The sequence below is a fragment of the Papilio machaon genome, chromosome 20, assembly GCF_912999745.1.
Source record: "Papilio machaon chromosome 20, ilPapMach1.1, whole genome shotgun sequence".
Taxonomy (NCBI): Eukaryota; Metazoa; Arthropoda; class Insecta; order Lepidoptera; family Papilionidae; genus Papilio; species Papilio machaon.
In genome coordinates this window covers 7214555-7227500 of record NC_060005.1, presented here as the reverse complement: position 1 = coordinate 7227500, position 12946 = coordinate 7214555, and the positions used below count along the sequence as shown (strand labels likewise).

Sequence of the window (12946 nt, the reverse complement as noted above, 5' to 3'; positions counted from 1 at the left end):
CAATGTCGAGCGACACTGCTATCGCCACCCCGCCCCGAGATGTCGCCTCTTCACAAATCCTTCTTAGTTTGGAAATCGCATCTATGGTGGATCTGCGACTCCTGAACCCAAATTGGGTATCTGCCAAGTCTGGCCCCGCTGAGGAGAGATGTTCATTGATGCGACCGGCAATTATCCTCTCGAACAGTTTGCCGGCCTCGTCAAGCAGCACTATTGGCCGGTAGGCCGACGGGGAGTCCTCCGGTTTCCCGGGTTTCCTCAGCAGGACCAACTTTCCAGTTTTCCAGGTCGTCGGGAAATCTCCTTCTTCTAGACACTTAGTGAGCAGTGTTGCGAGCTGTTCGTCAAGTCCGTTTTGAAGTGCTAGTGCAAGCACCCTCCCATGTATCCCGTCTGGACCTGGGGCGGTGCGCTTGCACTGCATTTTAGTCTTGGCCAAGTTTATCTCCGCCTCGGTTACCTCCGGGACAGAACCGGCCGGTATCGAGGCGGAGAAGTCATATTCGGTGCTTCGGGCGCTGAGAGGGAAGAGCGCCGACACAATAGATGTAAGTAGTGCCGGGTCTAGAGTTGAAGTAAGGGGGGGAGCCCAGGGGCGCAGCTTGCTCATAACGAGTTTGTACGGCCGGCCCCATGGGTCTGACTCTAGACTGCTCAGGAACTCCTCCCAGGCCTGGTCTTTGGAAATGGCGATCTCACACCGCAGGGCCTTTTTGGCTTCTTGATATGCGGTGTAGAGATGCCGTTCCTGAGACTCCTCCCATCCAGTACGTCTTCTACGGTATCGAGTGTACCGGCGGCGGGCAGCCACACAGGCAGAGCGCAACTGTGAAAGGCTATCCGACCACCAGTACACTCGATTACGTCGCCGCGGCGACGGTTGGACTTTAGTCATGGCGCAGTCCGATATGTGCTCGAGTACCTCGCCAAGCCATTGCACACCGTCGTCGACACATTTGTTCTCCATTCTGTAGGACCACGTCCCCACTATGGCGGCGAGTTCCACTGTTTCTCGGTCTAGAGATCTTAACGACCACATTTGTCCGATCTCCTGGGGAATGGCGATGCTCCGACTGGTCGGGGGCGCTGACGAGGGGAGAATGTCGAACCGGATGTAGCGGTGGTCCGATAACGTCTCCACCTCAGTCAACACTTCCCAGCCCTGCACGCGGCATGCCAGGGCGGGACTCGCAAGGGTGACATCTACGACAGACCCGCCCCGCATGCGCACGCAGGTGTGCACGGAGCCCGTATTAAGTGGCGCCAGGTCATGTTGCGCCATCCACGACAAAAGTATCTCGCCGCGACTGTCTGAGACCGAGGATCCCCAGGCCCTTGATTTGGCATTTAGGTCCCCGGCCACGACAACCCCGAGCGGTCTTCCCCACTGGACGAACGAACTGACCTCTTCCAAGTATTCCTCAAACTCTGCCAGCGGACGATTTGGAGAGAAGTATACGCCAATTAAAGCCATGCCGGCGACTTTGACACCGACACATCCTCTTCCTCTTTTGGAGGAAACAATTGGGGGGTTGCCGCCTGTGTATATCGCGACAAGATGTTCTAAGTCTCCCACCCAATTGTTTCTATCCGGGACCAGATACGGTTCGGACGTCACTGCTAGGTCTATCGACCACTGTGCCAAGCTCTGTATGAACAGATCCTGAGCTCGGGCACAGTGGTTGAGGTTCGCTTGTAGAATTCGAAAAGCCATATTAATTTTGCACGGCTTCCACTATCTCCATTTCTTCCCCGCTCGGTGGGGGCGCGCTACGTGCTACTTCCGCTAGCGCTCTCTTGGGGACCGTTTTTCTGGGCGCCGAGCAATTTAAACTCCCCAGCCGGTGTTTGGCATCCTTGCCCGCCGCCGTGCACAGGATGCAGTTCGGTTGCGACGGGCAGGATGCGGCCTTGTGGCCTTCTTGTCCACATTTATAGCAGAGCCGGCTGCGGTCCTCCGCGTCGCAGCGACTCGCTGTATGTCCTTGCTGCATGCATCGGTAGCAGCGTAGCTCCCTTGGTCTGCCAATCGTGACCTTGGCAGCTACCCAGCCCACTAAGAAGCGGCCGGTCACTAGCTTCTTTGCTGTTGTGACAGGGACCTGGGCCCAGATGTCGAAAAGACCATATCTGTTCTGGCGGAGTTGGCCAGCTCGGACCTGGTCTGCCGTGCATGCCCCTTTTTTGATTATGGCCTCTTTGATTTCTTCTGGTGTAGTAGAGTCGTCCAGACCTTCGATCTTAACGTCAATCATTTTTTCGGGTCTGGAGACCTTAATGTCGTCACTTTGGTAAATTTCCTGGAGCTTTTGCGCCAGGATATCTGCTTTTGGGGCGCTGGTGGTGCCGGGGATGCGGATGATAGTAGCCCCGGTGACCGCCCGACGGAATTGCACCGCTTCTACGCCGATCGCCTCTTTTAAATCGAGCTTCGATTTCGCCTCTTTCAGGACGCTGCTATACGTCAGCCCCCTATTGATAGCCGCTTCAGTAAGTGTAACGACCACGGCAGAGCTCCGAGGCACTTTAAGTCTCTGCGGCCGCGGTGCAGGCGGAGATGTTGATGCCTGCGTGGGAGCCGCTTTCGACTTGTGCCGTTGCGCTTTACCATTCCTCCCTACGGTGACCCAATTTTCCTCGAGCGCGTCCGGGTTAAGAGGACGGCGAGGAGGGGCATTTGATGGTGCTACGGGGGCGACAGAGGAGGACTTAAGGTTCTCGCCAGTCGACGGCCGAGTTTTCTTCTTCTTTTTGGCTCCTTTTTTGGAGCCTTTTTTGCTCTTCTTGGGCACGGTGGGCGCCTGGCGCGTGAGCCCACTGGGACCGGGCTGTGCTGGCACCGGGGGCGCCTTCGTCCCAGCTGTTTTTTGGGTACCCGAAGATGGTGCGGGTTTGGGCTTCGCGGTCGCAGTCGCATATGTGCGGTCTTCCTTGTTTTTATCCGACGCCAATGGTGGTCGCATATTCCTTTCAGGGAGCAACCTATCCTCTAGTGAAGCCAGGCGGGCGTTGAGCATACCGCCCACCTGGACCATTACCGCCCGACATATGTCCTCTAGGGAGGACTCTGCTTGTGGTTGTGGTGGGGGCCGGACAGGGACGGCCTCCATTGTCGTATCCATGAGGGCATTGGCGGAACCCTGTTTCCGCACCCTCTCCATCTCCTGGCGCATCTCATTTAGCTCCTTGCGGAGGCTGGCCATATCGGCTTGCAGGCGGGCGTTATCTGCCTGCAAGGCGCGTGTTTCATCCGATATCGTCCTCTGCGCAAGGCCAGCAACGTCTTCCTTAATGGCACTAACCGCGTCTTGCAGTGCGCGCACGAAGGTCCCTTTTAAATTGGACGACTTCTTCGCTACCTTCTCAACCACGTCTAGGCTGGACCCAATCCGTTTGAGGACGGTGGTCGCCGTGTCTTCGTCATTTTCCAGTGGCGCGGCATTAGATGGGCCTGCCGCGACTATGGCCGAGCGGGTCTTGCGGGCCTCCAAAACCGAGTCGAGGAGCTCCGCCTCGGCTCGTGCCCTCATCTCCGCTTCTGTCGCTCTTCGTAAAGATTCTTTGGCGGCCGCCAGCCCGACGTATTCACCGGTAGTTGGCGGACGGCCGCGTCCCCTTCTTTTGTGTGCCCCTTTGGCGGGGGTGTCTGTGGAGCTGCCGCTCAACTCCTTATCTCTGGGCCTCTTCTGGCCGCGGCCCTCACTCCAGAATCTTCCGGCACCTTCCTGGTCAAGGGACTCCATGGAAGCATAGCGGCTGGAAGCGCTTGCCATGGAGCCCCTGCTGTCTGTTGAATCTGAATCAGACAGCCTCCTCACTCTATCCCTCTCTCTCTCCTTCTCTTCTCTACTTCCTCCATTTGACCCTAACCTTCTCTCCTCCTTCACACGGCGAATGGCCCCCCCGTATACAATGGGGCCGATGGGCCGGCTGTCCGACCCACCAAGGGATTCCCCGCGAACGGGACCCTCCCGGGTAGTTTTTTCTTTATTCGTCGCGCTCATTTTTTGTTTTTTCCCCTTAAAAGCCCCCCCCGGTGTTGCCGCCCTCGCCGCTGGTCTCCCACCAACGATTCATCCCTTCGCCGGGCGGCGATGCTTGGGATTAGGGTGATTTTTTATAGAGGTTTTCTTCCTCGCAGCCCCGCGCTCAGTGCGCGGAGCCCCCGTTCCCGCTCCGTGCGGGTTTACGGTTTGCCCGACGGTGGCCGAAGCCAGCCGCCGCGCGGGGCGTTTCCGCCCAGAAAGGGGTAATTTTTTAGAGAGGTTTTCTTCCTCGCAGCCCCACGCTCAGTGCGCAGGGCCCCCGGTCCGCTCAATGCGGATTACGGTTTACTTGGCGTCCACCGATCATGAAGACCAGTGGGCGACCAAGTGTGGTGTTGCCACCAGGGTAATTTTTTATAGAGGTTTTCTTCCTCGCGGCCCCACGCTAGGCGCAGAGCCCCCGTTTCCGCTGAGTGCGGACTTGCGGGTTTGTTGGTGTTTGGTTCGCGGGGCGAAAAAAGCCCTACCCCAGCAATATGCCGGGGCGTTCCCCTATCCACCACCCGGGGACGCGCCACGTCGGAGTTCACCTCTCCGCCCACTCGGACAACCGAGCAGGTCCGTGGAACCTAACCTAACCTAACCTAACCTAACCTAACCTAACCTAACCTAACCTAACCTAACCTAACCTTTTTTTTTTTTTTTTTTTTAAAGAGGGGAATGCTTTATGCATACGACATGCCCCGGGGGGGACACGAAGTTATGCGAGATTCTCTCCCCTAGTGGGAGCATACCCGCTAAACCACCTCTGTTCCTCCTGCGCATTGGTGACGGGGCTACGGGCACGCTTTCGCACTCCTCCGCGGCCCCGTCTGCGCTAGCCGCCGAAGCAGCTCCACCACTGGGGTGGGTGAACCCACCATCCATCCTTTAGGGGAGGCGCGCCGGAACGATACGCGCCATCCTCCTTGCCCTTCGAAGCGGGTGACAGGTCCCCCCGAACCTGCCACCACGGGGCTATGGAAGCCGGAGAGACGAGGTTTTACCCCCGCCTCCCCAGCCACCATCGGCGGGTCCGATGTCGGGCCCCGCCGTTGACCCTACGGGCCGCGGAGGGGCTGGGTATGCCAGTACCCCTCCGCAGCCCCACCATACACATCCGGCCACGAGGGCTGCAGGGGGCAGGATAAACCAGTACCCACCCGCACCCCCCGCGGCCCCACCTCCAGGCATGCTCCGAAGCGGACCCCACAGTCCGCCTCTGGCAGCCTCCTCCGGGTGGGTCGGCCCTGCACGCTAGACCAGCCCAGTCCGGCCCAAGACAGCCGGTCCTGCACGCTAGGCCGACCCTGGTTCCTCTTAGCTTCACCGTGGGAGGCAGCCACGGTTACTAGAGCCCCACCGCCACGACAAGGCGGGAACCGTTGGTGGGGAACCTAACCTAACCTAACCTAACCTAACCTTTTTTTTTTTTTTTTTTTTTTTTTAAAGAGGGGAATGCTTTATGCATACGACATGCCCCGGGGGGGACACGAAGTTATGCGAGATTCTCTCCCCTAGTGGGAGCATACCCGCTAAACCACCTCTGTTCCTCCTGCGCATTGGTGACGGGGCTACGGGCACGCTTTCGCACTCCTCCGCGGCCCCGTCTGCGCTAGCCGCCGAAGCAGCTCCACCACTGGGGTGGGTGAACCCACCATCCATCCTTTAGGGGAGGCGCGCCGGAACGATACGCGCCATCCTCCTTGCCCTTCGAAGCGGGTGACAGGTCCCCCCGAACCTGCCACCACGGGGCTATGGAAGCCGGAGAGACGAGGTTTTACCCCCGCCTCCCCAGCCACCATCGGCGGGTCCGATGTCGGGCCCCGCCGTTGACCCTACGGGCCGCGGAGGGGCTGGGTATGCCAGTACCCCTCCGCGGCCCCACCATACACATCCGGCCACGAGGGCTGCAGGGGGCAGGATAAACCAGTACCCACCCGCACCCCCCGCGGCCCCACCTCCTGGCATGCTCCGAAGCGGACCCCACAGTCCGCCTCTGGCAGCCTCCTCCGGGTGGGTCGGCCCTGCACGCTAGACCAGCCCAGTCCGGCCCAAGACAGCCGGTCCTGCACGCTAGGCCGACCCTGGTTCCTCTTAGCTTCACCGTGGGAGGCAGCCACGGTTACTAGAGCCCCACCGCCACGACAAGGCGGGAACCGTTGGTGGGGAACCTAACCTAACCTAACCTAACCTAACCTAACCTAACCTTTTTTTTTTTTTTTTTTTTTTTTTTGTAACGAGGGAAAATACACTTCCGTACCCCTGCGCCGGGCAGTGCAATGGCGCAGGGAGTGTGGGACTCGCCTACAGTCGTTCAGCCATACCCACTAAAAACCCTCATGCCCACCTTAACGCGGTGACCCGAGCTTTGTATCAGCTGGGCCTTAACCAAAGCTCGGGCCGTGCGTCTGGCGCCGAAGCGCCTCTCCCTAAGTGGTGAGAGCCAGAGAGGTAGGATCTTTTTTGTCCTACTACCCCAGCCCCCACCGGCGGAACCAGCCGGCCCGCCCTCTACCCTAACACGCCGCAGAGGGGGCTGGTAAACCAGCACCCCCCCTTGGCCTCTCCATACCTCTCCCATCCATCCATCACCTCATCTGGCCGCGAGGGCTGCAGGGGTTACCCACCCACAGCCCCCACGACCTCACCCCACATCCGGCCACGAGGGCTGTAAGATGGGCAGGATAAACCAGTACCCACCCACACCCCCCGCGGCCCCACCACGTCGCATCTACCGGTGCGACCCCGGTTGGGCATGGTCAGGGCGGAGTCACTGCTGTGACCCACCACTGACGGCCCTCTCCAGGTGGGTCGGTCATGTGCAACACCCAACACGATGACCGACCCTAGAGTTTGGTTCGCGGGGCCGAAGCCCTACCCCAGCCGAAGCCGGGGCGTTCCCCTATCCACCACCCGGGGACGCGCCACGTCGGAGTACTCCTCTCCGCCCACTCGGACAACCGAGCAGGTCCGTGGAACCTAACCTAACCTAACCTAACCTTTTTTTTTTTTTTTTTTTTAAGTGGAGAATGCGTTCCCGCATACACACCGCGCCTGGGGATGGCTTGGTGGTTATGTTGGGCTCTCTCCCGAGAAGCGGGAGCATACCAACTAAACTCCACTGGTTTCCTCGTGTCACCTTTCACCGGGGCATGGGTACACTATAAAGTATTCTTCACATGCCCCGGCAGTGATTGGCCTATGCCTCCTCGACCTTCGACCTCAGCTGTTCGCGCGGGAAACCGACGCGCCCTCGTCTACTCTTCCTGAGTGACGAGCGTCCCCTAGCTCGCCACTCGAGTTCTATCAGGGTGGGATATGCCGGGCGAATGCCCGTCTTCTCCCTCCCGTGCGGCGGCTGCGGGTGGCGTCTTGACTAGCCGCCTCCCTTGCCCTCTCCGCCTCCTCCTTGATGTTCATCACAACCTCGCAAAATTCTTGGACGGCCTTCCAGGCCCCGTCCGATTCCACCATCGATGTTATTGTGGCCGGCAGTGAGAGATCATTGCCCACTGAGGCCACGAGGTCTCGTCTCTGTTGTGTCCATGCCGGACACTCCGCCAGCGTGTGCTGGGCAGTGTCCTCGGGGCAATCGTCACAATGGTGGCACACTGCAGACGGCTCCCTCCCGATCCGGCGCAGGTAACTGCCGAAGCAGCCATGCCCCGACAGCACCTGCGCCAGCCGGAAAGTGACCACCCCGTGTTTCCTCCTCAGCCACGCCACGAGAACTGGACAGATTGCCTCAATTGTCCTGGCACCAGCCCGCGTCTGGCGGAGGCGGCGTTGCCATTTGGCCACTGCCACTTCTCGTCTTCCCTTTCTAAGAGTTTCGACCTCAACCCTTAAGGGCGGAGATCCGTCAGTCCTAGTTTTCCGCTCGCGCCATTCGTGGACTGCCGCGAGCACCTCCGCCTCTAGCACCCACGGCAGGGAACCCGCCAGGGCGCAAGCCGCGTCGTAAGATACGGTGCGGTAACCACGTATTATCCTTATGGCCAAAGTTCTTTGTGGCCGATGGAGAATGTCAATCGTCCGGTTGTTTAGGGCGCCGCTCCAAACGGGTGCGCCATATAACGCCATCGACCTGACGACGCCCATGAAAAGGCGCCGACAGGCAGATTTGGGTCCGCCGATGTTGGGCAGTAATCTGCCAAGAGCGGCGGCCGTACGCATCAGCTTGGGTCCCAGCTTTCGGAAGTGGCCCTCGAATGTCCACTGTCCGTCTAGCGTGAGGCCCAGATACTTCATTTCGGGCTCGATGCCAATGTTCACGCCACCGACAATAATGTGGGCTCCCGGAGGAGGCCTGTTCCGAGGTCCATGAAAATAAAGGGCCTCGGATTTATGTAGGGCCACCTCAAGGCCCAGAGCACGTATTCTTCCCACCACTTGGGCTACTCCTGCTGTCGCGAGGATCGCGCATTCTCGGTGCGTGCGTCCCCGCGCCGTTATCAGGGTGTCGTCTGCGTAGCAGGTGACGTCTACGCCTCGGATATTAGCGCCCCGCAGCACCCAGTCGTAGCCCACATTCCAAAGGAGGGGACCGAGGACTGAGCCCTGCGGAACGCCACATGTGACTTCATGACGACACCACTCGTCCCGACTTCTGTACGAGACCGACCTAGCTGATAGGTAGTCGGCCACAATTCGACACAAATACTCCGGCACTTGATGGTAGCGGAGGGCCTCTATGATACAACTCCAGGGCATGGTGTTAAAGGCGTTTGCGATGTCGAGGGACACCGCAAGAACGACCTCGCCCTGGGCAATTGCTTCCTCCGCTATCTTCTTAACCCGCATGATGGCATGGACGGTAGACCTGCCCGGCCTGAAGCCAAATTGCTTGTCATCCAGGTCCGGGCCGACTGTCGCCATGTGCTTGACGAGGCGGTTGGCGATGATCCGCTCAAACAACTTCGCCACTTCGTCAAGTAGAATTATTGGCCGGTACGCTGCAGGGGAATCGACTGGCCGGCCCTCTTTTTTAAGGAGAACCAGGGAGCCGTTCTTCCAGAGCAGAGGGAAACGCCCTTGTGCAAGACAATCACCCATCAGCTCGATAACTCTTTCCTCGTATATTTCCGCGGCTAGTACCCAAGCACGGCCCGGTATGCCATCGGGCCCCGGGGCCGTCCTTTTGGCACGTAGCCGGTGGACCGCAGCCCCAAACTCGCCAGGGGTGACTGGTGGTATGTCCTCGACGGGATCAGGATTTTCATTCCTGGTGTTCGGAATCCTGTAAGGCGGCGTGTGTGCCTCTCTATTGGGAAAGAGGGATGTCACCACTTCCTGCACCAGTTGGGGCTGGAGGCTTTGCGTCAGAGGTGATGCCCGCGTCCGGAGTTTCCCACGGACCATCAAATAGGGGCGACCCCACGGATCTTGATTTAGAGTCTCGATCATTTCTTCTCGCGCCCTGTCTTTCGCTTCGCATATCGCTCGGCTCAGATCATGTTTTGCGGCTTTATAGGTGTTATGTAAGCTCGCCTCGGCGATTTCGTCTCTTTGTCGTTTCCGTCGTTGTCGTTGGTACTGGCGTCTAGCAGCTACGCACGCAGTGCGCATTGCTGCTATGTCAGCAGACCACCAGTACACGTGTCTTTTCCGGGGTGGGGGGCCTTGCCGCGGCATCGACGCGTCACATATGCGAGTCATCGACGCACGCAGCGCGGCAGCCCTTTCGTCAATGTCCAGGGAGCTGTCCGCAGGCGACCATGTTTCGACCTGGGCAGCTTCAGTTAGTACGTCCTTGTTGAGTCGCTTCACCACCCACCGTGGAGTGTCCCGGTGCAGCGACTCCGGCCCCTGATGTACTGGGGCCGTTGGTGTCTCCGATATTGAGAAACGGATGTAACGGTGGTCAGATAGTGTCTCCACACCTTCCACCACTTCCCAACCGCACACCCGTCTCGCAGTTGCAGGGCAGGCGAACGATAAGTCCACGATGGAACTGCCCTGCGGCCGGACGCAAGTAGGTCTCGACCCCCTGTTTAGGAGGCAAAGTCCCATGGTCAAGGCCCACTCCTCAAGTATTGCACCCCGGGCGTTCGTGGCTGTGCCACCCCAGGCAGTGTTCTTGGCATTGAAATCCCCCATTACCAGCACGGAACGGGTGTGATTTCTGCCGACGAGGATTCCAACACGATCGAGAAGACCCTCGAACTCTGCGAGGCTTTTGCTAGGGGCGCAATATACGCCGACGACTAAATTTCCTCCGACTGTAGCACCCACGTACCCGTGGCCCTTTTGAACCCCATCAAGAGTCGGGGAACTCATGGACCGGGGCACAATGAGCGCTACAAGATTTTCCTCGTCCCCCACCCAATCATCCCTAATGGGAACGAAGTAGGGTTCGGACACTACAGCTAACTGCGTCGACCACTCCGCCATACTCTGTAAGAGCAGGTCTTGAGCACGTGCGCAGTGGTTAAGATTGGCTTGTAGGATTTGAAGAGCCATTTCTGGTGCCAATTTCGTCCGTCTCCATAGCGACCTCTACTGACGCCTGTTGTGCTGGTTTTGGCTGTGTCTTCCCTCTGGTGACTTTGGGGGCTGGAGCAGAACAGCCCTTGCCTCCCAGTTTGTGATCCGCCGGTTTTTTGGCCGCAGCACAGATGGAACAGTGCGGCTTGGCCGAGCATTCCTTAAACTTATGCCCCTCTACCCCACATCGGAAACACAGCTTGCTCCTATCTGCCTCTGCACTGCATTGCGCTCTAACATGCCCCTTCTGCAGGCATCGATAGCAACGCAGTGGTTTTGGCTCAAGCAGCATGACGCTGGCCGACACCCACGATATTGTCAGTCGACCTACTGTAGCCACCCGTTTCGCAGTCTCTACCGAGCATTCTACCCATGCATGTCCTACTCCGAATCTGTCTCTTACGACGCCACTGCATTTGAGATTATCTTTGGAGCAGGCTCCAGCTTCGGCAACCGCCGCCAGCACCTCCTCGACAGTTGTTGAATCGTCTAGCCCAGAAATTTTTATTTCAGTCGTCTTCGCCGGTCTGGAAATCCGGACCATTTCTCCGCTGAATATTTGCGTCAATCTTTCCGCAAGGGCGTCGGCTTGCGGGCTGTTATCTGAACCCAGGACCTCAAACCTCCGCGCTCCTGTGGCACACACCCTAAAGCGTACCCCAGTTGTGATTCCGACGTCTTGCAATTTGATCTTTGCTTTGGCCTCGGCGATGACTGCATCGTAGGTGAGGCCTTTAGCGATAGCCTCCGGCGTTATTGAGACCACTACCGCCTCCGTCTTAGGTGAGCTGACTGTTGGTGGTCTTGGCGTTTTCCTCCTTTCAGTGTTTGTAAACACCCGTGTGCCCTCTTTCTTCTTCTTTTTTTGTTTTAGCCCTCTTTTTACCACTGTGCTCCAGGGCAATTCGCTGGGCTGTTGGTCAGCTGGCTCTGCCGCCATTGGCTGTGGCTGGGCCTGGGGCTCCGTCGTCTTCTTCTTGCCGGGTTTGCTCGGGGCTTTGCCCGGGGCTTTGCCCGAGGCTTTTCCGGAGGCTTTGCCCGAGGTTTTGCTCGAGGTTTTGCCCGGGGCTTTGCCTGGTGTTGGTCCGCTCTTTGCCTGATTTATCATTGTTGGTGCTTCCGGTGCGCCAGGGCCTGCAGGCTCAGGCCTGCTATCCGCCGCCAGCGGGGGACGGAGGCGCTTCTCCGGAAGGAGTCGTTCTTGTAACGCCTCAAATCTGGCGTTTACCATTGTGCCCACTTGACATAAGATGGTGCGCACAAGCTCCTCGTTGTCATTCGGTTTTTGCCGTTGTGGTTCCGGTTGTATGGCCACAGCGGCTGCCTCTGCCCTCACGTTCGGTGTATGAAGGTGCTGTTTCATTTCTGCTACCTCCTTGCGCAGTTGTGCTACTTCTGCTCGCAGGCGGGCATTGTCCGCCTGCAGGCCTTTGGTCTCGTCAGATACGCATCTGCTTTGCAGAGCTTTTGCCATCTTCGTGATTTCCTCCGCTGCATCCTTTAAGGCGCGTACGTAGCCTCCTTTCAAATTTTTGGAGGTGGTGGCTACCTTCTTGATGACCTCTACGTTGTCCTTGATTATTTGGCTGAGGGAGCCGGCCGCCTGGAACTCCTCCTCTTCTGGGACCGACTCCGGCAGCCTGTGGGCTTGGGCTCTGGCCCGGGCCTCGCGGGAGGCAGCGACTACCTCTGCCTCCGCCCTCCTCTGTTCTTCCTCCCGTTCGGCTTGTATTAGAGCCAGCTTGGCTTTGGCCAGGCCGACATAGTGGCCCGTGGTGGGCGGCCGTCCTCTTCTCTTTCTGGGCATAGGGCTAGCCCCGCGACTATCTTCGGACATTGATGTGGTCTCCTCGCTCAGCATCAATTCCGTCTCCAAATCCATCTGCTCTTCTCCTCTTTCTCCTCCACCAACTTCCATACCACTCCCCGTCACATCCAAACCGCGTGCATCTAATTCCGTTTTCGAAGCCAATGTCGTTGTGTAATCAAGGCAGTCTTTGCCCCCCCCAGAGTACAAGGGGCAGCCCGGGGCCAAAGTGGCCCCGGGGAGGGATTCTCCCCCGGCGGTGCCGGAGGTACCCTCCTGGGGTAATTCTCTTTTTAAGCTTGCCATTCATACGGTGTGTCCGGTGTTGTCGGACACCGGAAACCGCCTTTTCGATCCAGGGTGAGGTCCCTGACATGATGCGCAACCTTGAAGGTCGCCGTCCTCCGACCGAAGTCCTCTACATTTTTATCGTGATGCCACACGTCCTCGACTATTTGCGCGACAGGGTGGCCGGATTTTTTTTTTTTTTTTTTTTTTTTTTTTTTTTTTTTTTTTTTTTTTTTTTTTTTTGACCGACCCTGCCGCACCGCGAGCCTTGAAGGCCGCCGTCCTCCGACCGAAGTCCTCTGCAAGTTTCTGTGATGCCACACATCCTCGTCCAATA

The 12946-nt window shown here is 58.3% G+C and overlaps 1 protein-coding gene across 1 annotated transcript; it reads right to left on the bottom strand.

The window, feature by feature from the left end:
• Positions 1–1715: 1715 nt before the first annotated feature.
• On the bottom strand, positions 1716–4004 carry LOC123722163. The gene has a single exon (XM_045683038.1). It carries the CDS (start codon positions 4002–4004, stop codon positions 1716–1718), a length of 2289 nt encoding a protein of 762 aa, XP_045538994.1.
• Between the last annotated feature and the right edge of the window lie 8942 nt (positions 4005–12946).